The sequence below is a fragment of the Labrus bergylta genome, chromosome 20 (assembly GCF_963930695.1).
Source record: "Labrus bergylta chromosome 20, fLabBer1.1, whole genome shotgun sequence".
Classification (NCBI taxonomy): domain Eukaryota; kingdom Metazoa; phylum Chordata; class Actinopteri; order Labriformes; family Labridae; genus Labrus; species Labrus bergylta.
Genome location: NC_089214.1, coordinates 14,754,891 through 14,781,977, shown reverse-complemented (window position 1 = coordinate 14,781,977; position 27,087 = coordinate 14,754,891). Strand labels below are relative to the sequence as shown.

The window sequence follows — 27,087 nt, the reverse complement described above, 5'->3', positions numbered from 1 at the left end:
AAAGCCGATATGGATTCATGGCAAAGTATTCTGAAGAGACTCTCTCGCTCTCTTTCTCTCCCTCTGTCTCTCTCAACTTTTTTTTATCTGCCTAAAGAGGTCTATTGCTTATAGAATCAAAGCGCTGCAGGAGCACAACCTCTCAATAATGCAGCACACACCTTCCCTGGCTATGGCTCACTGGAGGAAAAGGGAAAAGGTTTGCCTTAATATACCACAGCAATTGTTAAATAACTCAAATTGGAAGCACCTGTGTTGTAGTTGCATCCATAGCCACTGCGACAGACAAACACAGCGCTGTTTCTCCTGGTCTCTGACACGACATCTCGATCTCTATAGCTCCCAAGCTTGTCAAGATATTATTAATATGACTCCCTGTCACCCTGTGTTAATCGTTTATATAAAATCCACTCTGTTTTGAATTATAATTATACCTGTGATTAAATATCCTGACTTTTAACACTCCTGACATGGAATCGACAAAAGTAACAAAAACTGGGACTCCTGAATGTATGATTGATGTGCCAATTAATTCTCATCTTAAAAGATGATATCGTACACTGTTATTATACTCGGCATAAGTAATAGCCATTGCGTAATTAGAGCTATTACTCAAAATGAAAGAGAAAGTTGACAGTCACAACTCTGATGACTAATGGTGCTAACTGACCGTTTCTACAAAACTGTGGTAGATAAAGGAAAACCTACTATTTGTTAATGCTGTGAGACTATGCATGCAGCTCTCTGGATTGAATTACAAAGGTTAAATGGTGATGCCCGTAGGTGTGAACGGGAGTGTGAATGGTTGTTGGTCTCTATATGTCCGACCTGTGATTGACTGGTGAAGAGTCCAGGGTGTACCCCGCCTCTCACCCAATGACAGCTGGGATCAGCTCCAGGGGTGAATGTAGAAAGCGGGATAGACAATGGATGGATAAAAAAAAAAAAAGTAAAATGATAACTTGATAGTTACAGTGGGGTCAGTGAAAAAACAACACTCAAATCATTTTGAGCATTAGATATGTTTGTTTTGATCATTCATCCAAAAACTATTTCATTTACTTCATATGTACCACATTACAGTTATTATCACAATGCAATAGCTTCACAAAACAGAAACTTAGGGACGCTCAATTCATTGTAAAAAAAAAAGATGTTAGGTTATTTTTTGGGCCTTTTTGCCTTGGTTGGATAGGTCAGCTGAAGAGAGACAGGACATTTTAGGAGAGAGAGTGTGGGATGACATGCAGCAAGGGGCTGAGGTTGGATTCAAGCCCTCAGCGACTGCGACAAGGTCAGCAGCCTGTGTACATGAGGCACGCTATAGTATTTCAGCGCACCCATTTATTTCTTAGTTTTCGCAATATAACAATTTCCAACCAACACTTTTGCAAAAGGGAACATTTTCCTCAAACAAAAAGCAGTTAAAATGTAAACAGGCAATGCGTTCTCACTCAGTGTGCATACATTTGATCCAGTTCTGAGCATAACGACGCTTAATTTGCACTAACTGACCTTTTCTCTCTTGATCCTTGCTCGTGTTGTATTTACTCTCTGATGTAAGTTGCTTTGAACAAAAGCGTCTGCTAAAAACGATTAGTTGTAAAAAAAAACATAAAAACAAGATGACATGCATGGGTTAGAATTGTTAGGAGCGTGCATCCTTTATCCAAGAACGTCTAAGCAGACTAATGCACGTTTATTTGCAAATGCTTTGAGTATGTAATCCTCAGGAAGCTTTAGTGAAATAAAAGTCTGATTTTTAATGCAAACTTATGTAATTAGGTGTTAAGGAGCTTAAAGTTAGCATAGGCAACTTAGCAAAAAAAGATGACTAGCAAGAGCAAGCTAATTTGAGAAAGTAAGCAACCAAACACTTGCTAAACTACTCCCCAACAGAACTTATTGACAAAGACTCCCTACTACTGGTGTACGAGTTGATAGAGGAGAGGAACAAATGCCCAGTCTCAACGTCCACCCTAAGGCCTAAGCACTGAACCCTCACCGACTTTGATGGCATCAGGTGTGCAGTGCGTGAACGCATAAGTACCCAAGGGCTTGAGAAGCGGTGAAAGGGCTTGAGAAGCGGTGAGAGGGCTTGAGACTCGTAAAAAATGAGTAATGGGGCACACAATCATGGGATCCAGGAACCAGGATGTGTCCGTTTATAAGAGAAAAAGCCCACCTCCAGTATGTTTTTATATCTTTCTTTACATTTTCTTTACGGTGTTGATACTGTAAGGCTAACTTTCAAAATTCAGAATAAGCATTGAATATGAATACTTTGTTAATACTTGACAGCAAAATGCAAGTGCTATATAAAACCATAAAAGAGTTATGAACTAGGCGATTTATTTGCATTTTTCTGTCACGTCCATGCTCGCTCTGGCTACATCTAGGTTTCACAGGTTGTACAGCATTTAGCACTCACAAGCCTACCAGGAACACGACTTGGAGCTCGTGAATGTGGATTTGGGATTCAGGCAAATGCATCATCTCCATATCCAGCCACCCTCTTGGCCATTCTTGTGGTACTAGCATGCTAGCTTTTAGCTTGTGGAAGCTCATGTGCCTTTAGTAGAAAAGCAGACAGGTAGGCAAACAGGTGGGTAGACAGAGAACTATGTCATTCGGTACCGTCAGGATGTAGAGTATATTGTTACAGATGAAAAACAACGCCTCTAAAGTGAATATCCAGTATTCTATGAGCTGGTAGAAATAGCCAATGCTTGAAAAACTCACCAATCAGCTGGCCCACAAAAAAGAAAATCTTTTTTTTTTTTATCTTAAAGCAAGCTGCGTACACATGTCCTTTTCATCTCAACAAGTATCTTTGCCTCAGGTCTCTCCCTCCACGCCCACCGTCAACTTTCTCACACACCACTCTGAGGAATCACGTCTCAGATTTTGGAAACATCTGCTGTAGATCTTACAAGCTCACACTTCACACATCTTAGAGAGCGCATGAACTGCTGTTGCTGCTTTCCTTGTCCCCTTTCCCTCTGACTGGCAACTCAAAGTCGGTGGATTTTAATCTACTGGCAAGAGACAAGGGGGGGGGGGCGGGGGAGTGACTTCAACTAGGTTCTGACTACATTCAGTGTCTAAGGGGCGCCACCAGTTACTTTTTTGCAGAAGAAAAATGAAATAAAATGACAATTATTATGAGCACACTGTGAAGACAGTCTTCTCTTAAGGCTATACATTAAACATATATTATAACAAATATTATTTTTCCCCCTTACGGCGCCCCTGAATGTACCATCCATCCAGGCATGTAATGCAGCAGTTAACAGGATTAGCATGACCCCATGAATTCTAGGATTAAAACTTGATTCACACGTGACGTTGCATAAAACTGGACATGTCAAGGTTTGTAGTGGAACCAAATGAAAACCAAAAAGTCCAAAATGTAATCCAGAGTAACATGCGTTTGCATTTAGATGCATTTGCAGGAGAGATTGCTTGACAACAAAATAAACAATCAAACAGGACTGCAGACTCGGGTAGATGTGGATAAACTGTGCAAATCAAGCATCAAAGCAACATTATTATTTTTAACGCAAACTTTTATTGGTAATTTAATCACCAGGCCTGGTTTGAGGGCTGTGTCAAGACAACTCTAAAACTACTAGAGAATAAAATATAGTGTTGGATAGTGGTGGTGTAGTAGTTCGCGTTGTTGCCTCACAGCGAGAGAGTTCCTGGTTTGAATTCCCGTCGGACAGGAGTCTTTCTGTGTGGACTCTGCATGTTCTCCCTGTCCATGCAAGGTTTCTCTCCGGGTACTCCGGTTTCCTCCCACAGTCCAAAGACAAGCTCGTTAGGTTAAATGGTGACTCTAAAATTTCCCATTGGTGTGAATGTGAGTGTGGCTTGTTGTCTGTCTCTATATGTCAGCCCTGTGATTGGCTGTCTAACAGAGTCTCCGCCTCTTGCCCAATAACGGCTTGGATTGGCTCCAGCCCCCCTGCGACCCCGAACAGAAAAAGCGTTATAGATAATTATGGATGGATGGATGGATGGACTTCAAATTCTCATCTATAGATCTGTGTATTGAATCAAATTAGTTTCTCCAGATAAAAGGGAGTACTTAACTGAGAAGTTATACTAAATCACATTGTCTTTTTGTCAATATTTAGTGGATAAAAATCCATCTTCTGTCAAGAAAAACAGTAGCAAAAGATGAACACAGTGAAACATGTCCAGCTTAGCCGCCGGCCACAGATCCTGTATATACCAAACACCATTTAGTAATGCATGACACTCCACATTATAGAAATAGGACACAGTAAAATGAAAGCCCTGTCTGTATAAACTCACATTGTTCGAAATGACAACTGCCAGGAAACCTCCTCAGAGAGCAGCAGGTAATGAAAGAACACATTTTTGGAGCGGAGCAGAAAAATACGACACACGAAGCTACCTTAGAGGCAGATATTTTCAGTTTTTGTGGAGAATGATAGATGCTTTGCCTCTTTCCTCCCTTTGGAATCCATTTGCTATGAAGCGCCACACATTTGCCTGCTTGGTAAACATAAGCATGCTGTGTGCTGCATACTGCAGTTTAAAGTGATCAATAGTGAAATATTTCCCCCTTCAGGGTGTTGACACGGCATCATGCAGTTAAAGTTGTCGAGCTGTAAGGTAATATAAGATGTGAGCGTGTGGTAAAAGGTTCAGACTGCTGTTTAAACGAAACAAAATATGCTAAAAATGTTCCAGGTATTTTCATTCTGCCTGCTCTCCAGTGACTGTCAGACTGCATATTTAATATCAGGGAACTGGCTATAGGTAATGCTACAAGACCCAGGAGGCACACTACCTATGAATGGTTGCCCACGAGTGTCAGAATACACAACTAGACACAAATTCACACTGGGCTAGTTGAATATTTCTAACTCAAGTGAGACATTTTCATGACGCTGTGTCGTGAAAGCCCATCAGTGTTGAAATTCTCCTGACATCCTGAAAATGCATTAAATATGGTTGTTCCGAGCTCCTTCAAAATAAAACAAAAAATAACATTCAAAAAGCTTCGTGATAGCAGTTTTTTGCAGACGTACCAAGAATCTGAAAGGAATCAATATGTGTTTGGATGAATGTACGCAATGTGAAAGAACAAAAATAAATGATCCTGCATTCAAACTTGGTTTTTAATTCTCATTGTTGACATATCATTTGCTTTTGTTCTGAAAGCATCTTAATGGTTTTAAAACTGCGTGTGAACTGCACAGGAGTCTCCAGCAAACAAATTAACCCATGTGTGCAGAGTGTGTGCGTTTTTATGTTAAGCCTGACTCTGACTAACCTGAGACCTCAACAGGAACTCCAGGTCTTACTTCTATTTTCCAAGATTTTTCTCTCATTTGCTCTAGTTTCAGCTGATAGGTGAATATTTGGCCAACTCCTCTAGTAACTCAAGCAAGTTACTTTTTAAATAGCATAGTTCACCTCACCTCTCAAGAGGTCATGTTAAAAAAAAACATTTTTTAAGCAGTTGGGCATGATGATGAAACATCGGACTGTGCGTCTAGAACAGCATTCATGCTCCATTGTGCTTAGACTGCCTGCTAATAGACCACAAGCACGCAGATCCAGCAGCATGTTTGCAAGCTGTCTCAAGCAACGTGAATTAAAAACTCTTCGGATCGTGCAGTGAATGAAATCACAGATGGGAAGATTTTTTTTTGTAAATGCTGTGTCCTAATTGTGCTCATTTCACTAGATTTATGTGAATCTTTGCATGAGCTTAAATAGGCCACTTGTGCGAAGGTTATTTGGAACCTTGTTGTACAGATTAATCCATTATTTCAACTCTCAATGCCACAGTTTGGTGTTCCTCCAGATGGAGTGAGCTTTTATTTGCCACCTCATCTGTGCTTGTGAGGTTGCCATTGTCTTGTTTGTATGTATGTGTTTTTTTTTCAGTAACATTAACCCATGTGTGTCCAAATAGGTCCAATGCCGACAGGTTGGCACATTGTAGCTGTTTGTCAGGAGGCTTCAGGCTGTGACTGGATTGATCAAAAGTTAGGAGAAAGCATAATTTCCAGTACGGCAACCACCATTGTTCAACTTCAAAATGTCTCCTTAAAAACCAATGGGTGACGCCACAATTAGGTGGGGGTGTTTCTTCTGTATATGTTCAATGATGAAATCGTGAAACAGACTGTGGATTATCTTAGATTTATTTGGCCATGGTCAGACGAGACATAGGATGAATGACTGACTGACAGAGTTTGTACGTTAACAGTCTTGCTTATATTCTGTTTGCAGGTACAGCCCCGCAAATTCCTTTCTATTTGGCTATACTTCTAAAAGGCTAGAAAGAAGATGTTTTCTGTATATATCCAAACAATTACAGAGATAAATTAATATATGAAAATACATACTAAGACATCACTAAGACAACCTCCATGTTTTACACAGTTTAAGATAAGAAGCCTTCCTGTCCACTATAAAAGTAGTGACGACCACACTTTCTCTACACTTCTTCCTCACTGATACATTAGCTGTTAATTGTCGTTCAACCTGATATAGCACTCACTAGTGCGGCTGCATTTGTTATTGTGATCTAGTTGTTGTTAAGACTTACTTTCTTGTGCTGCTCCCATTATTGTACCATCCCTGTGGCTCTTATTTTAACAGTCTCAAATCATTACTGTAGGCAGCAGACTACAGCCATCTGTAGCGCTTTGAACACTGACTCTTGTCTGAAGGGATATGCTTCAAATCTGTTTCAAGAGTCTTTTTTTTTGAGTTAACTCATTAGGAAGCTCTGCTGTTCACCTCAATGTGTTTGGACCATATTGGACTAAGATAATCAATGAGTGGGTTGAAAATCTTAAGTGATCTTAGTAGTTTTTATGTTCAGATGAGATTGCTGGAGCATCGAAAGAGAACAAGAAAGAGCTGGTTGGATTTTCTTACACAGAGTCAGAAGGAGTGATGCATAGCTGTATTTGGCAAAGCATTGATGTAAATGTGTCCTGCCTACGGTTCACCATCCAAATTCAATGCTATTTGCTGTGTTGTCACTGATGGTAAAATCCGTCCACAAACACAGATAAATTTAAAATGTTTTAGAGCCTCCTTTGACTAGTGAGAGTGACACTACCCTGATCAAACTAGACAGACCACTTGCTGATGTCATCTTGCGGGGGGTTCTGGGCATTTCAGTTAAAGATTTTTCAAACAGTTGTCAGTCAGAGCTGTCAAAGTACAAAATAGCCAAGTTGAGCTTTAAAAACTGGACTAAAGATGTCACAATTCAGCGTTTCGCCAAATGTCACCCCTCGGCTCTCATTAGGCATTCCCGTTGCGAATAGTAAGCACTTTGTCATTCTGCTAGGCGTCGCCTTGAATTGACATTTCACTCAGTGTCCCTCGTTTTCACTCAGTAGTCTACAGGGACTGCCTTTGCCTCTGTCCCTCATTTCCAGCCCTGCCATTTCACCTTTTTGTCTCTCTGGAAATGGATAAGCCTGCCAGGACACACAAAAAAAAAAAAAATGAAACTGCCAAATCAATTAGGGCTCGTCAAAGGTGCAGATTCATTTTCACGCTTGTTCATCACGCCCTTTTCTACTCTTGTCTGTTTCCATCCTTGCGTTATTGGTTGCTCTTTTATCGTGTGCCAGCCGGCAAAGGTCAACATTTAAAGGAGAAATACAAAATGAGAAAAGCTTATTATTATTCATGGTTCAGAAAGAGCATCAAAAGAAGTTTGGCACATTGGATTTGGGACAAACATGAGTGGCAGCTTTTAACAGATACTGCTTCATGTATTTATTAAGGTGTACATTACATTTAAAGTATAAAAAATATAAAACTTTGTTCGCATAATACAAACACCACCTTCATTTATTAAGTTAAAGAGAAAGCCAAGGTGGAGTGAGTGGGTCTTCTTAGACTTTGATATGGTAGAGTGCTCTTCATTTACAGCTTTCTCATTCCACCCAGTGTCAATTTTTCTGACCATGACAACAATTTTGCCGTAACCTTGAACGAGTTTAGCGCCTTAACTCTCCAAACGGAAATGTATATGTGTGAAAATGTCCATCTTGTAGCCAGAACATTGCTTTTTGCTTCTGTATATTTATGTTTCCTTTTCCGTTCAGGAAGCTGTGGATGGACTCATCACCATTTAAAAAAAAAAAAAATTTAGTAGCCAAGAACATCGAATGTGAGCAAGTTCAATCACAAACATAAAGAAAATGGATTTGCATTGACAGGTTATTGTATAAACCCAAGGACATTTTGCACATAGGGCAACCTTCATGACCAGATATGGCCTCAAAGGTGTTGAGGGTCAGAGGTTATAATCAATCAATCAATCAATCATTATTTGTTTAGCCCCAATTAATAAGTGTTATCTCGAGGCGCTTAACAAAAGAACAGGTAAAAGACCATACTCATTGTCTAGAAAATGGGATAGGGGGAGATGGCATAAGATGCAGGAAAGATTTCTCCTTTGTATTTTGCGTTCCTGTTGTCCACACTTCCTTCCCGTTGAGGTGGAGGTCAGAGCAGGCCGTGTGGTGGTTGTGGGGGCGACACACTCTAATGGTGGTGGCTGGGCGTCAGGGACATCGGGTGGTTTTAGTTATAAGCTGTTTCACTTTCGACAACACAGCTTTACAAAAATGATTCCTGAAAATGTCTTTACGACTGCTTATGAGCGTGAAAAATGTTCTCTGTTCTCTGATTTATTGCGTTTCCTCCTCATCAGTCTTATTTGACACTTTCATGACCAACGACTAACTGTTTACTTGGATTCCATTTATTAGGAACCAAACAATATTGATTCCCTGTATTATTAATTTACTGAAATGAATGAATTGAATTATTAAACCAATAATTTTTATAAATACATGACTTAGACTTAATCTCCTTTTCATGCATTTTTTTTTTTATTTGACAGGCAACAGCTGGGGGAATCTCCTGAGTCCCTTAAGTCCCAAAAAGTAAAAAGTGGTATTTTGTGTGCACAATATAATTATCTTGTGAGCACAGGATACTAACTTGTGTCCAGAAGATTGTATTTTTTTTTTTTACTTTAACTTTTTATTTACAATTTTGGAATTTCAGGGACTCCATACAAACCTAGTAGAGACATACTGATAAACTATAGGGTTATTATAATGAGGATATCCTGAAGCACAAATTAGATTTTTGGGTTTTAAACCTATACAGTAAATGAACTTGAGCTTGTAAATCGCTTTTTACACCGTAGGTCACACCTACCAATTCACACCCATTCGCACACTCATGGCAGAGGTTGCTATGAAAATTGTCCATCAGTATTATCCCAAACTTTTGATTTAGTTCTCTTTTGTTGAGTTAAAAGGTAATATAAGTAGCCATTTTAATTAAAGAAATCCAAATATTGAAACATTTTTAGGAATATAATTGGGATGACTTGTTAAAACTTCCAATGAAAAAAAACAACTTAATTATATACACAATTTTCTGGATGTATTTTACAGACATTTTTGCATCTGGAATTCATAGACATAGACAGAAGCAATATTTGCCGTGCAGATATTTAACATGGACAGATGATAGAAGCGCTGAAAGCACTCCTGCAGCCTTTTAGGCTCGGTTGACTTATTGTAATTCATTGAAGCGAATGCTGTGGGGTTCTGATCCTACAACACAATGACAGTGAAGTGTGTCTGAAGATGTCTGCATGGCCTTTTCGCAGAACTCTTGAAGAGGACCAACCTCATATTTTTGACCTCGTTTGCACATTGGGACTGATGTGTCCTATTTCCAACGCAAATGTAGCCGTCCAAGTGTGTGAGGGTGTCATGAATAGATAATAATAGTTAAGCAGTGTGTGTGGCTTTATGGCATTTTGGTGTCAGTGCAAAGACCCATCTCATACCTCACTTTTTCAGTTGCACTTTAAGACCATTTCAAAATTCAATAAGAGTGCTACTTTGGTCTTTATTTCCTGGAACATCAGCTTGTCAAATAATCATTTCCCCTTCACCGGATAAAGTAATGGAGTTATTGTACACAATTCAAGCACTTTCATGTTTTCTACACGCACAATTGCAGGCTTTACATGTAATTAACACAGCTCTTGTCATAAACCAATGGACTGTGAAGGGGATTAGTGTTTGCATGTGAATGGGACCTCTGTCAGTTGTGGGATGTAATTGGGGTTAACAACGGAGCTTAGACCCAACACATCTTCAAGGGGGAGTCAGTTAGCATTGTAATAAGGTAACACTCAAATGGGCGCAGTACTGTGCTTTGTGTACTCTAACTTTACACCCAGTATGGCCTCATTTTGTACTCCAAGAGGGACACGCTGCCACCAAAAGCCTCAGCTGCTGGAGGGACTGAATTTAAATGCATGCAACATTTAGATCTCATTAAAGGATATGATTAAGTTGTTCTGGCTGTAATGGATCCTGATGGCGCCAAACACCAAACCCATCCATCATAATTGGTGATGTGTCATTGCCCATCAATACACTGTCAATTTGTAGGCGCCTCATATGCATAAGTTGCTCCTTCATTGCATTGCCCTGGAGGGTTGTTGCTATCTGTCTTATAGGATGAATGCATTAAGCTAAGTAAACAATCCAGCTAGTGTTGTGCTTTGGCCGGATCATGAGAGTCCAATGTCTCCAAAGAGAGCTACTAAGGTTGTGAGTTGAGGATAGAGCAAGTCAAATCCTACTTTATACAGTTCACAGGATTTTACATGGAAGATTTCCCACTTATTCTGAGGAGGTTAGAGAAGTTCAGTCTCACAATGGCAGAACAAGTGTAGCAAACCTAAACCTTTACAGTTTTGGGAGCATAAATGGTGAGGTTCTCTTTGGTATACTGGTGCTATGAAATGGATGAATCAGCCTTTTGCAATGTTAGGTCTTAATTTTCTATGGCAGTTTTCTATACATTTCTTGTATGCAGTATTTTAGCTTAAAGAGAATTGGTTACTGTGGTAATTTTTCTTGGTTGTGGAGTGATTCATTTCATTACATTGAGATAAGTAGGAGCAAAATCCAAAGGCCTTTCTCTGAGCAAAAGAGTGTCCTTAACTACTGAGGCAACAGCAGCCTGTGAATATCAAGGTTTCTTTCCAGTCCTGATATATACATGACTACATAACATTTTCCATGAAATGGTATGGTAACATGCTGTAATATGTCATTGAGTTTTGCCACGTTATCTTACAAATGAGTCCGTGTCTGGCAATCCTACATTTTGCATTCATGTCCAATTACAGTCTTTGGTACCAACACAGAAAGAAGTGTGGAAGCACTTTTAGCTTGATCAAAAAGAGGACTCTTGAATTTCGCCTTTATGTCTGACATTGGAGTATAGGTCACTATGGAAAAATTAAAGCAGCCCAACTGAATATGTCTTGTAACAAATGCATCTAGGTGGATGTCAAAAAATCTGTACCTATTCTTTATGGCTTTTTCTCAACCCCTAGTTTTTAAGACTGAAAATCTTATGCACACTATCAGCACCTTAAAGACTATTTCATATTTAAATATGAGGATCTGTGCCAATACTTGGATTTAATATTTCTCTATACTGGTATTTTTCTTGGTTTTGTAAGCTTGTAGTTAGTTACCTTCTTATTATCACAATTTCATTTAAATTATTATTCTGGGTTATTTTATAATTTGTATGAGAATCATATCTAGTCTACCATCAATTCTGCCTTTTGCAGATATGCTTTCAGAGCACCAACACTAGAAAAAGAACCTCTGCACATATTCTTACATTGTTTAACATCATAACTGATGTGTTGTGTGTCAGATATTGCGTCGTGGACTTCAACTAAAGCTCATGTTGTCCTACATCCCTCAGAAAAAAAGGCCATGAACCTGCTGTTTTAAAATGAATGTGGAGGTGTAGGTATATCCACGGCTGAATTAAAACAATCAGTTGTGGGTTCCATTGGTCTTACGCAGAGCATGCCACTCTATTACTATATCTGATGCTAGTCTATTTTCTGCTGCTGTGTGTGGAGACACTGTTGCCTCAGCCTCTTCCATGATGGAGTACTTCTTGTATCATTATAGAACATCAGAGCAAATGGCGGCTCTACAAAGAAAGGCTGGCTCTTTGATTGTGGGAGACAGACACTGAGACATGGTGTTTCAGATCTTTGAGACTTTTTCTGCCATCAAACCCCATTGATGCTCTACTAGAAATATCCTGACATTGTGTCACGTTGTGCACATTAAGCCATTTATAGGACAAGAGAGAGACACAGCCAGTAACAAAGAGGAACCAGATGTGCCGGGAACAAAGCCAACAGATGTTTGCATGACTGCCTAGACACAGGAAACCCGATGCAAAATCACATTGAAATATATAGTAACCATGTAATTTAAAGTCACATGAATCATTTAAGGACTTACTGTGGCACATGGCCACCTTAGCTCAGACTACACTTGATTTCAAGTGTTACACAGGGAAATCAGATCAAGACAAAATCATCCACTTTCCAAGTTCTTTTTTATTTATTAAACACACACACATAACACAATAAAAACCTAGCAACTAAAGTAAGAGTTACATAACATGAAAACATTTTAGGAACATTATGTCCTGTATCCACAAACGCTGTTCTTTGGGGAAAAGGGGGGGTGAATCAATGACGGCAATGCCCATGTTCTACAAAAACCGATGTAGTTCAGTGTTTTCAGCATTCAGCGTTCCAAATGAACGATATTACAACAAGCAAAAACACCAATGGGATCACTGGTGGACGCTTTCTTGTGCATAATATCCCACTTACTTTACTTCTGTAGCCTAAATGTAAACACTTCCATTTACTTTGACTCAGATCTTTGAATTACTTTTAATTTGCTAAAGAGAAAATAATGAACGTATAGCACAAGGGTTAGGGCTCATGAGTTGTTGCTCTTGATTAGAAACTCCATGCAAGACTTTATTGTCAATACTTAATTGTGACAAAAGCAAAAACAAATGATGTCTTTTTCCACCTCATCAAACCCCGCACACAGTTTACAGTAAAGGCAACGGAGGAATCACTCAGCCATGAACTTTATGTTTGGGCCTGATGGGCTCTTATCCGCCTGAAATGAAAATTCTACAGAGCAATTTCGCCACGTTTAAACGCACGGTTTGTTTTGGCTCAAGGCTGATAGATAATCAATAGGCTATATCTGAGGACGGAGACTGAGCTTACAGCAAATGTCACGGACAGCAAAATCTTCAACAGACTCTGAGGAGAAAAAAAAAAGTCTTTATTTCTGCTTCTATGTTTGAGGCAAAGAGATGTATGTATAAGTGAAACAAGGCCAACAAGCTGTTAAATAACATTTAATGTTTAATGATGTGTTGGCTCGTTTAATGTCACAAATTAGCTGCAAAATGCTGGTGTCAAAGATGCATGAGAAAGTCAGTGTCACAGTCAGTTCACATTAATATAGAAAATCTCACTAGTAGCTAAGCTCTGGAAAAAAAAAAAATCTACCAACATATTTTTCCCATGCTCTCTTCTGAACAAAATGCTACAGTTATGCTATTTGTACATCCAGTTCACACGCACAATAGTGCTCCAAAAAATACTGCAGACACATGCAGGTTCTAATTTGAAACCTGTATAAGTCTCCACTCATTTTAAGGTTGTTACTGAATTAATGAAGTCGTCTTTCTTCATTTGTAAATAGCTTTAATAACTTTAAAGCACACACACTGACCACTGATCTGGGTAGTGAAATTTATTTAAAAAAAGTAGGAGGAACGCAATCTGGGTATAATGACAGTATTCTCATAATGATTTATTGGTATCTCTTTAAAGCGATATCTGCATAAAAGAGCAGCAAACAATTACATAAATAGAGTATCTGAAAATGTTAACCGTGGAGGGAGTAAAAGCTATCAAAATAAAATGAAATGTTTTTTTAATGCCTGTTCTTTCTTCTTCATTGAAACTTATTTCAGCGCCAATACAAATGTTTACAATACAAGTGTTTCAATTCCAGTCTTTTTGTTCAGGTATTTTAAATGCCAAATGCTATTTCCGATGCCAATTTAGCCGTCACTGTCCTGACTCCATACAAATAAACAACAAATCATCCTCAGAAAGACAAAGCAACATGTTGTTTGCACATTTTTCTCTTGATTCCCCCGGTCCCCAAACCAAAGGCAAGACTGATTTCCTGTGGTTTAAAGAAGGATTTATTTAACAACACAAATTCAATCTCCTAAACGAAGCACGATGAACAGAAAACCAAACAACACACAAACTAAATAATCTCTTTAGTACATCAAACCACACCAAAGAAAATCTCTAAACCTAAATTAAAAACAAAAACAAAAACAGGAGAAAAAGTGAGCCCAAAAGAGAATGGCAGTAAACTGCTTCTCAAACGAATGAACTGCTCAACAAAGACAAAATTCAGAACTACCGAACTCAACAACTATTTGTACAACAATCGAAATAGAAAAGAAGTTTGGAGGCCGAGGGATAAACAAACTACTTCTGCTGTCAGTTGAACACAACGCCGCTCTTGATGTGGATCACAGCAGACTTCAAGGTTTGCGACCAGACTCTGGACCAATGATGCAGGCGTCCTCCCTCCACCTGATCAGCTCCTCTAACCAAACACCGATCACCACCTGCAGCAGCATCAGAGATCCTCTCACACACACACACACATACAGCCAGCGCCGTAACAGGGGGTTAGCTATGTTTTCTTTAAGTAGAAGAGAGAAAGAAACTATGAATTCATTACGTAACTGAGATGTGCATTTGGCGTTCTGATCCTATTCGGAAATAAGACTGATTTTGGTGCGTGTCAAATTGGGGTATTTAAGTTGAGTATTATTGCTTCCTGTCGGATTTAAGGACAATATAGATGTCTTTTTAAATGTGTATTTAAACCACTACTAAGCTTGCATCATTTTATGAAAACTGGTGATGATATGCTTTTCACTGCAGTGTATAATGACACATTTTCTCTGCCACCATAGCTTAAGATTACAGGGCTTTATGTGTCAAATGAAGTCCACGACCTGAGTTTAACCTCCTCTGACTGTTTGTGTTTGTGAAGCGGCTGATTGCCGGATAAGCCCATTTCAATATTTGGTTCATATAAATGTGTTCTCATCAGTTGTGCATGTCTATCATCCAGGGTCAAGGCCCTCAAATGAGATCGTATCCCATCAAAGTAGGAGCTGCAGTACAGTCAAAGCAGCGCGGGTGGTCGAGCCTATATTTCAGTTTAAATGATGACTTTAAGTGATGATTTTCCTCATGTGACGTTAATTTAGTCTCCAAAACTCAATAAAGACCTTTTTTGATGCACAATAATTGCAGCGCACATTTTACAAGAAGTCAATTTGAGATTTGCATGAAGAATGGCAGTGTGTCATGGTGGAAGGGTTTTGCAATAAAGAGACAAGCGATTGAAATTGAGATACTTGCGAGCGGCCGCAGCTTTGGCTCAGAAGGCACCCGGGCGATAGAAATGAAATATAAATGGGAAAATAATGGAGGTTTATTCCGACAGATTCATTGAAAACTTTTCCATTGCTGTCACAGGCTGGGAACTAACTTCTTCTGGGACTACATTTATATAAGGAAATTTGTCCCTAACTAGTTCCAACAGTTAAAAGCAACAGCTGTGGATTCTCTGTAAAAAAAAAAAAAAAAAAGGTCTAACACGTAAACAACTTTTATCAGTAGCAGTTGGAACATCTTAGCGGCAGATAAATGCCTTTTACAGCTGATGATAAATGCCAGGACTATGAATTGATATTGGACATTCATTATGTCCAAATTACCTTAATTGCATTTGTACAGTGCTGGGTGACTAATGGGTTTGCACTCATAAAATACAGAGTGATTCTTCTTTTTTTTTTAGTGTCTGCAAATTCAAAGTCAATTGGATAAAATATCTGACAAAGTTTTAAAGCTGGAGGCCAGACGTGGAATAATTATCAATCTATAATATATGAACGAGGGGTACACAGCCAAAGGACTTGGGGAAAGAAGAGATGGGGTAGAACCCTGGTAAAAAGGATTCATGTTGTCATTCCTTTCATCCCACTGTTCCCACTGATACCAAATCATCGCTGTCAGCTCTTTAAAACGCTGCTGTGTTATCAGTCGGAGTCCTGATGCTGCCATCTTGGATGTTATGCAGTGTGTCTAATGTCAGCCATGCATGCTGTGCTGTCACCCTGATGAACCCTGAGATATAGTATTCAAAAGAAAACTATCAGGTTTTTTTTTTTTTGCCCCTGCATTCAGTTTGGCAGATTCTTGAAAATTCTACTCTCCACGATAGAGTCCATTAGTTCAGTTGCAGCTTCAGATATAAAAGTATGCAAATACATAATTAAACATGAAGGAATGTCAGAGGCTGAATACATGATTCGGCTTTCATATCTGAAGCTGGTAATGTAGCTCTCAACAAATATAACATAATAAATTAAACATCAAATGTTTGATCCGCTTCCTGTTTACATTGTCCCACAGCCACAGTAGTGGAAAAGTTAGTTCCAAACGAAACCCATAACTGACTATTTCAAAATCAAAGTCCTCCTTAAGAGCTGCAGGAACATGGGAACTGGGATCTAGGGGGACTTCTAGTTAAACCTAGTCTAATACAGTTTTGGGAAAGTATTTTATTTATTTTTTTACACTTTCACACAAAGCGATTTCAAAGTCACAGACACATTTCCAAAGTCAGATGAAATCATTAGAGTTTCACCACGGTTTGGGTGCACCTCAGTGATCTTGGTCATATGGTGTAAGATGGTCAAACTCAATCCGAGCTGTTTTTGTCTCTCTTTCAAAATCAAACACATTTAATAGTATTGCAGGTCTTTAGTCTTGTCTTGTACAAATAGTGTTGTTCAATGAAGTCCCCATAGTCAACATCCATACGGAGCAGTCTCGCCAGCACCAAACAGGAAGCTGCAAACTGGTAAACATGGCGGGGAGGTGATGGAATGTGTTGTTCCTTGTGGGGCTTTTCTCAAACCACTCCCTCCACCCTCTCCCCAACACTCTGCCACTGCGTTTGTGAAATCAAATTTGAGCTTCCTACCCTTAGCATGACATCAGGGGAAAATGGCCGTCAACCATACATATATGAAGTTATAAGGCATACAGGAGAAATACAGCCATAGCCCACAGCAAAAAATGTAGCTTAATCTAAATGAATACATTTTCTCAACTTCAGCTCTCCGTGTATGCTTTCAGATTTAAATGTTTCACGTGGAAAAGTACCTGCTGACAAAGAAATAGCTTCCTGTTTCATGTTTAACATTGTGCATAAACCTGAGTTTAGCAGTAATCCATGTTTTAAAAAAAAAATTATTGTGTTCAGGAACACCTCTATAAAAGACAGATTTTCTTAAACATGATGTTGTCCATCACAGCCAATATCTCTCTGTACTGTAATTAGACATGAGCAGCTCTGGGCGACACACTAGATGGACTCATTAAAAAGATGACAAGCTGAGTTATTGCTATGGTTACCAGGTGATTAGGATGGAGACTAGACAGGTTTGAGGGAGTTAGACAGTGTGCAAACTCCCCTTATGGAAAACAGATGGAATAAACACCTTTAATAGGCCCTATATGAATCAGGCTTCATTTTTGCCAGTGTTGGAAAGCCCTCTTACATTTTAGTCCTGCTTGTCCCGTTAATGAAAACAAAACGTGTATTGAGAGTTATTTTTTTATATATCGATATATTTAATGCTACTCAATGTCTTTTATTTGTCATGAAATAGAGGTCTCTAACAAATTTCTTGTCATATTGTTTGTTCAAGAAATGAACACTAGTCAGGATAGTGATAGTGAGCCTTCTACTTGTCTGAAGCCAGACAATGGTAAATCTACATTTTCATGGCATTAGAGAATTTAATTCTTGTTAAAGAACCAGCTGCAGCTCAGGTCGCAGTCTGACATTTACCATGCAGAAAACAACATTATGTCAAGTGATGTGACCAATCTGCCCGATCATTACATTATTTTTTTAGCCAATAGCCTATAGATTTGTCTCAGCTGAATCTTAATTGAACCATACATATACTATTAAAAATAACTACCAAAATTGTATGGTTTTATTTATTCTCCGGAAAATTGGTATATCATATTCCATGACTGTTCCAGGTTTCTCATGCCTGTAGGAACTGATCAGGGGCTTGTCCAGATATTTTTTGACTGGGACTTATACAGGGGGCATGAAGTTTGTGCACACATGCAAATGAGTTTACCCTTTCTGTCCCCATTAATGATCTTTACTTGTAAGTAACACAATTTTGCAACATCTTGTTAGCCTCATTCTTTGTGGACTCAAAAATGATGTACACAATATCAAATACTTAGAAAATGTAACCTGAAAACTCTTGCACTGTCTACTTTGCAAAAATACATTTATTTGCAATGTTTCGATACCCAAACAAAATCACAGCCAATCACAGTCTGATTTTGGGGTGGCACCTGGTGTGGCCAATCAGATTTCAAAGGGGGGCCTGTGCCTCCCCTGGCTACCCCTCTGGACACGCCGCTGACTCTGATACATGCTTGTGACAGAAGATAAGTAATGAGTGAAAATAAAAGTGTCCATCATGTTAATAAATACAGGCTAATGACATCATAAGAAACACAAAAAGGCTGGGACTGGCAGCTATTTTAGATAATAATATTTAAAGCTTTGTGCCACTTTAAAGTCTCCATCAAACACAGTCATAATGATAAAAAGACAACCATCCTGTCAAAAACACTGTGGAAATCAGGAATATGTTTCCAGAGGGAACTAAATCATCAAAAGTTAAACAATTTATTACAGTACACCTTTGATCAGTCAGAAGAGAACATTGCAAATGATGGAACACTTATTTCCAAGGCCTCCCTAAAGATGTCTGTTTGTATTTGAAAATTGAAGTCATTGTACTGGCAAGGCAGCTGTATTTATACAACACATTTGGTGATTCACTGATCTTTTGAAATGCAAAACGGCATTAGAATGAAGACTAAGCAATAAAGAAAGAACTGCTAAAATCAATGTCCAATGGAATAAGAAAGAAGGAAACAGCTTTTATTACTAATGAAGTGGACCTGAAGTGCAGTTAGAGTGCAGGCACAGGGGAGCAGCACTTCTTTTAATTTGGATTTTAAAGTGGCTACATTTGAGGTGAGCAAAAAGTTGGTTCCAAAGTTTCTAAAAGCAGGCTCACTTCTTTTTTTCTGTACTGACTCAAGGTACTTCCAGCTGACTGATTCCTCAAGATCTAAGGCCCCCTCTGGGTTTATGTTATTTCAGGAGTTAAGAAATGTGTTTAGACCTGTGATTATTCATTGATTTAGAAGCTAGCAGCAGCACTTTTACTGTTTATTCTGTGAGCAAATTGAAGCTAGTGAGGAGATTTAGAACAAATCTCATTAAAAGTTTCTCTCGGCAGCAGGGTTATGAATGAGGTGAACACATCTTGCGGTATTTTTTAGCAAGACCACGGCTAGAGATCATTGCAATACTTCATTATCCCGGAAATGAAGGCATGGATAAAGTTTATCAAATAATTTATGTGCACAAGACCTTTGGTCTTTACTGTTTGTCGGAGATTGAAAAAAATAGTGAAATCAGTTTATCTGTTTGTTGTGACTGATGATGGTCGGATTAGAATCTATTTAAATACCAAGATCTCAATTCAAATCTTTTTGACATAACTCTGGGATCAAGCTGAGCAATAACTTAAATCCTGGGATGTAATATTCCAAGTATTTCTTTTTCTCCCATTATTTGGTCAAAGGAGGTTTGTTTTGGGTAACAGATTTCCTTAGTAAAAAGGGGAAAGTAAACCGGAGTGTCATCTGCATAGCTGTGATTAGCCATCTTTTTTTCAGGTTTGAATTAAACAAGAGGGCGTGTTTACATTAACAAAATACCAGGGTAAGAGTTTAACTCTTTGCAACTCCACATGTCATGGTGATCCACTCAGATTTGTAACCAACACTTGCAGCAAGATCCTGTAGTCTTTGCTTTTTACCTTTGTTTCCATCTCATATTCAACTCCAAACTTTCTGAAATGTCTTCCTGCTGAAACCATGACCAGTGTACACCAAGCAGCAACCTCCAGTGTTGAAAAATGAAAAATGAAAAAAAAGCTGTTCATTGAGCATCCACCTGGGGCTGGCTGTAAAAGCCAAGGAAGGCCCATTCACACCAATGTTAAAACGCAATTTTTTACAGAAAAATTAAATATGTTTAAACACCGATCTATAAATCTTTTTTGTCTCTGTATTTGTTTTGTGGAGATTTTGTGCAGCTTTAACAAAGCCACTTCAGAAACTAATGGGGGAAGTCACCAAGACTACATCCATGTTTTATATAGCCTAGGATTAACACCTGCAGACTTCAAATTACCATGCCTCAAATTTGGGGCTTACCCTCAGAAATATGCTCCAAGAACAGACTAATCTAAGCCTGTAGACAGACAAAATATTATATCAGACTTACAAAATCTCAACTGCCTCATCAAGCTGAGTCCAAAATTGGCAAGTTTACTAATCATAATCAGCTCCCCTTATAACATATTCAAACAGTAGTGAACCACTTGTCTTTTCAAATCTATGCAGCAACAACATTATTTGTTTTTTGCTTTGATGGAATATCAGGAAAAAAAAACAAAAAACAATTGATTAAACTCTGGCCACAGGGAAAATACATGGAGTTCAGCTTTGTTGTGATGGAAACCCATCTCAGCAGTCCCCTTAGATTTTCCATAATAAAATGTGTAAGAAAGAGTTCAACCATTTGATCCATCATTATTCTCACTATCAACACATCCTCCAGATCACAGCAGCTACGCTGTGAAGACAAAGGTGGAAAATCTGTCCTCAAGTGGAACTCTGGAACTTTATCTTCCTCAGGTGACATATATAGACTGCACACTGAGCCCATATAACCACTCTGAAGTTTGTAAAAAGAGGGGGCTGAAATTGATGACTTGAAACAGTCTAACGCCAAGGCGGAGGTGGACAATTAATCCTGCCTCTCTGTTAAAGACGTCTCCTTGATACAATAGAGGTTGCCAAGTCCACCCGTGATGTCAAGATGTAAGAGTCATGCATACAAGCAGACAGAGAAAGCTATGGCTCCAAATTCTGCTCATTAATCACCTGTCTGCCGAACATCCTCCAGAGAAAAGCGCCCTGGTTTTCTCAGAGGTAATTACAGCACTTGAAGGAACGCTCTCTGCTGCAAATGCTCATAAGTAGCCATCTTATCCTGCCCTTCCTTTTTCGTCTGCGCCATGGAGCAAATAGCTTCTGTGTCCTCTGGAGAAACCTACTCCTCCTCCTCCTCCTCTTCAAGCCTTTTCTGCTGCACCGCTCTTGCTCCTCTTCAGCTTTGTAGTCAGCAGACTTTATTTCTTTTCCCGGGCACACATCCATTTGGCATCCAATGTGGGATAAATAAATTATTGCCTCTAAAATCAATGCCCAGTCCATGATGTAGGCTGTAGGCTTAGTGCTTGCCACCATGCTAGAATTATGCTGCCAGGGATCAAACAGGGGCATACCTTGCACCCTAGAGGCACAATTTTTTTTGAATTTTTTTCTATTTTATTGAAAAGTCATTCTGGGCCTTCGGACTTCTATTATGTGTCATCTGTTTCCAGGGGTTATATTACTTTTGCTGCAGTGACTGATGGAGGTTTTGAGGCATGATTTGTCTCAGGAAGCTGTTAGTTTGTCATACAGCATCCTGGTTTGAACCAGTTTTCCCCATCTGGAAGCCGACTCTAATTTATCTTACGGAACAATTCTAAGAATCTAAAAATAAATCAAAAAACACCGTGGCAAGAGTGACATCTCCTTGCATTTATTTTTAAAGGCAGAACCATTGCACTGCAGTCACTCAGTCTGTAAACTGTGAGTTGATGTCTGAATGAAAGATTTATACCCGTCAGCGGATGGATGATGCTTTTTTTTTTTTTCGAAAGTTGTTGTAGTAGTTTCATAGCTGCTTCTCCAGAGTCTAACACTTGCTTAAATCCATCGTTTAGCATGTCCTCAGAGTGGCTCTTTCAGGGCTTCACTGTACTAAGTGTGCTACTTACACTTTCTTAATACTCTCCTTTTCTGACTGCTGCTTTCTGTGTTTACAGATGGAGATGATACCAGAGCTGGATCCTGACGACGAGGGGACAAAAATAAGTGTAAGTTGAAAAGCACATCATGTAAGCCTGGTTGCAGTAGCAAGCTGTCGTGACCCAAGTTGGCAACGTTTCATTCGGGGCACAACACAACAGCAGCTGATTTCCTGAATAATACACCTTCAACCAGAGAAAGGAGCTAGTCAGGGGAAGGGAGGCAGTGTATTATTACTGTCAGAGTGGCTCCCTGCCTGCGCACATGCCCTAGCAACTATCCACCCCTCATTTTTTTTTCCTTTCCTGTCACTTTGCATGTGTATTTTTATGCCCAGAACACCACGCAGCCTCATTGGTGGCAGGTTCTGACTCAAGGTCACCTATTGTTATCAAACATTGGGTCAGTATTTCATGAGGCTTACAATCGAATCATAATGAGAAAAAATATAGGAACACTCATTTCTGGTCCTGTCTGGAACCTTTTCTCCAATGTAGCTGCAGTCCTTGATTTAAGTGATTTTTTTATTTCCATGTAATGACAATTCGAAAAAATGTACAATACTTTAAAACCCAGGTTATATTGAACCAACCATTTTATTTAAAGCCTCTGGATATTTGACTTGAAATAGGAAAAAAAAAACATATCATATGGAAATTGAATGTAGTTGAAATAAACATTCCAAAACTATCTGAAAACATTGTTCAATAAAAGCTTATTTAGCTAGTTTATACCGTTTCACAGGACTGTGTGGACATGGCAGCAAACATTTTGACTGACAGAAATTCAATTCACCCTCATTCATTGTGTATTGCAACCGTCTGATTCTCTGCTCAAAGTACCCTGGCATAGCTGTCTGTGCCACTTTTGAACAACTATTCTCCCTCTTAAGTCACAATCACCACTACAAATAAACGTTGTACGGTATTTGTTGCTTGTTTCTATAGAAACCTAAATTTGTGACAACAAGTGACTTGGTGGACGTGGGCAGCACAACTCTAGCCAAATTGTTAGCTTTCAATGGGGGCTCACACAGGGAAGCTGAAGTGCTGGGAGTGCAGGGCACCCCTCAGGGTGCACGCACAGCCCTGAGCTTCCTGGGCAAGATGGGTGAACCAATCTTGTGGGGAATGAGTGCAGCAGACGTGGGAGTGCTTTTTTGCACAACTATGCCATGGCTCACCAATAGCAGGGACCACTGTTTCTCCAAATCCATTGTAGTTTGAAAATAGAGGGAATGACAAGCTGTCCTCTAAATCGGTGGGTGTGTCACCAGGAACAGAACACACAAGCATGAGAAGAGGAGAGAGAGAGAGAGAGAGAGATCAGATAGATAGTTATTTGAAATACTTTTAGACGGTTGATATTACTTACATGAGATCATAAATACCATAGTTAGAAGGTTGTTGTTGTTGTTGTGGAATTGGCTTTCCACAGACCTTACGAAAAGAGCAGAGTATTATTAATGGACATATAGCTGAGAAAAAAAGGTTAACTCAAAGTCACAATACAAAGCTTGCAGTCTGGCACTCCATACGGTGGCAACTAGAGAGCATGCACAGCTTCTGAGAGCTAATGCCAGCTTTTCATGTAGCCTCTGTTATTTGAATAATAAGATTCCCTCTCATGTAAGCCACTATTTGATGCAAGATTGCAGGTAGAGAGACAACATCTTAGAGATGAGTTTTAGTGCACTTATATGCAGGTCTCTGTTTATAGAGAGCCATTAAAAGCAATGTATAATCAGACTATAGACAGTGGGCTACAGGGTTGCATTAGTTTAGATCCTATTTGATATTCATCTCCACACAGACTCTTCTCCTGCAGACAACAAAAGCTGTCTGAAACAACATCGGTAAAAAAATATTGGACAAGAAAAAACACATTTTAAAATTTTGAACATAGAGATGTCCCTGCAAAATATTTGTATCACGTAGTAGAATGAGGGAACATGATGTGTAATGAAGCCCATTATATTGTCCTGTATCGTCTCTTTTAATTACTCTAACAGACAGTGAAGGTCCAGGGCAACGACATCTCACACAAGCTCCAGATGTCCAGAGTCAGCAAGAATGATGAAGGACTGTATGAGTGCAGGGTGACACGCGCCAACTACGGGGAGATTGTGGAATACAAAGCCCAAGCCTGGCTGAAGGTCAACGCCACGGCCAGGCCGAGACGACCACAGCCACCTCTCAAGAAAAGCTCCCCGCTGCACCTGACGGACAAGAAGCCGAGGAAGTCCAGCTCTTCTCTGGGCCACGACAGCATGAGTTCAGACCAGAGGGTGGACTCCACTTCAACCTCTCACACATCCTCCAACACAAATAAACACAACCCTGGCTCAGGTAAGGCCCCCCCGGTGGAGGGTTATATAATGAGGGCACTGCGGAACATTAAAAAAAAAAAAGACTTGTGTTCCATTTTGCTCATGTAGTTTTTGCTTCAAGCATAATGTCTGGGCTGAAACCTCCCTCGTGTTAGAGGGCTTTTAAAGTGCACTATTTATCAAGACTGCAAGGGGCCATAAGCAGACTTTCTGGGGACTTCTTTAGAGTCCGACTGGGTGCAGAAATCCCCCAAAATGCATGTCAATTTTCCATGTGAAGTCAGGTTTAGCTGATGTGGGAACGCAGTAGCAAATATTCAGGAAAGAGTCACCACGAGCCAGAGGGCATGGGTAAAGGTGTTTAAACCATTTGGCCGATGTGAAACGGTGCGATCATCTACATGTAATTAAGCTGCTTTGTACTCTTGTCTGCTTGCGACTATATCCTTTTCTACCTATTATCTAAGACTGTCAATACCTCCAATGAAATGTAGAATGCATATAAAGGCATTATATTGAAGGACTCTGTCGTTTTGTATCTTACATTTCCTCAGCGTCTATTTTCACATCATATCTTGCCTCCTTTACAAAAAAAAAAAAACCCAACCTGTCTGACGGGGAAAACATCAGGCTGAGAGACATTTGTGAAGAGGCAATAAGAGGAGTATTTCATGGGCAGCCTGTTCCGCAATTTCCTAGAAACTTCCAGCAGTGCATGTGTGAAAACAGTTTTTTGAAAGTATCCCTGCCAGAGTGTAAAATAGTACCAACATGGCACCATCTGGTTTGAAAGTTACACAGGTTTTCTTTCAATGGTGTGAGACGTTTTAGTTTAGGGATGAATGGGAACATAATCCTGTTTGACAAGTCATGTAAAGGATCAATTTAGCTTCACATCTGTTTTAGCTTTAGTGCTACGCAGTCATCCACTTCTAGAGTTCAGATATTAGTACTGTGAAGAATCATTTAGGGGGTTAAAAAAGCACTTCAAATTGAGTGTCAGAGTCAGAAACTTCATTTCATCTCCATGGAAACACTTGAAATCTTACTGTACTGTAAAGCGGAATTCACCCCCTCCTGTTTCCAATTAACAGGAGTATTACCTGTCGCCTATATGCATACATTACCTTCTTGTACTCTAGCATGAATATGTGCTGTTGGTGTTCCTGTTGGTGTTCCTGTTGGTGTTAAAGACGGATGTGGGGATGCTAGAACAACTAAGCAATCATTTACAGGAAGCAGCTGCAGTGCTGAAAGTTACAGTTTAATCATGACAGTGAATCAAAATCTAAAACGTACATCTAAGTGACTGGGTAGATTCAATGTTGTGTTCTTCAGATGTATTTGACATCTTTGATCCACCCCAGAAATGTAAGACTTTCCAGAAGATGTACAACAATAAACCAATGACAATTCCCTGCGTGTGAAAACTTGGCGTCAATCACCAAGCCTCCAGCATTCCCCAAATGTTGCTTCTAATCTCTTAACTAATCCTAAGAGATGTGTCTTTAAATTGATTTTAATGCTTTGCTATTACTGTTGAAAGCACTACATGGTCAGACTCCAAGCTATGTTTTAGTAGCTCTTGAGGTCCTCAGGCAGGTCTCCTCTGGTGAAACTTAAAACTTCCCATTTTATCAAGAGTCTTCTTGCTGCAGGCTCCTCAGCTCTGGGACTCCCAGCCTGAGCAAGCTAGCCCCCAAACTGTGGCACATTTTTTACATTATATTCCACTTTAATTTAGCTGGGATTCAGCAGTCATTTGAGTTATTAGTTTTTCTTTCTGTGGTTAGCTTTTGAATATTTCCTTACAGGAACCCCTTTAGGTCCATGCATTCATATCCAGCAGATATATATTTTTACATACTTGATTTATCCCTGAGGGAGATACTGGTTTACACTCTGCCCGAAATACACACATGCACAAACAGGACCTGTGGACAAGCATTAATGGAGACATGGTGCTGCTACACATGACTACACAGGGAGCGCACCAGAGCTGTGCCTTGCTCAAGGGCACCTTGGCAGTACTTTGGAAGTGCTTCCTTATTTTGGTCCACACCAGGACTCGTCAACCCAAGTCACTGCAGGCTTAGTTATGGCTAGATCACTGTAATGCCCTCTATTCTGGACTTCCTAAAAAAAAGTAATCGACAAACTCCAACTCATCCAAACTTCTGCAGCCAGAGTGCTAACCGGGACAAAGAAAATAGAACACATAACACCTATTTCAAAAAAATAATCTTCATTGGCTTCTAGTTCACTACAGAATTGAAAATATAATGACTACAGCCTGATCATATCCCTCAGATCAGCAGGTAATCGGTCTGCGGTATATATCTACAGTCAAAACTAATTCTGGTGAAGGTGTGTTTTGTCACCATGGTGACGTTTTCTTGAACAAACTGCTTGCTGACTTGAGGTCTGTAGAAACTTGTAAGTTATTTTTAGAGGAATCTTAAACATTGCTTTCGTCTTGTGCCTTTGGCTGCTAGTTTATCTTTGTGTGTGTGTGCGTGTGTGTGAGTTCATATGTACGGTTGGTGGATGGTCCTGTGTGTGCGCTCTAGTAGGAACAGGTGAATGAGTGGTTATTTTTTTACGCCTTCTGTGAAGCACATTGATTTTAAGT

At 39.5% G+C, this 27,087-nt stretch overlaps 1 protein-coding gene across 1 annotated transcript in view; it reads left to right on the top strand.

The window, feature by feature from the left end:
* The window catches only part of vstm2a (V-set and transmembrane domain containing 2A), a 78,223-nt gene that overhangs the window by 36,128 nt on the left and 15,008 nt on the right, over positions 1-27,087 (top strand). The window contains exons 3-4 of the mRNA XM_020637299.2: positions 22,144-22,194; positions 24,138-24,474. Of these exons, the coding sequence (XP_020492955.1) occupies positions 22,144-22,194; positions 24,138-24,474 (388 nt within the window). The remainder of the gene's footprint in view (positions 1-22,143; positions 22,195-24,137; positions 24,475-27,087) is intronic.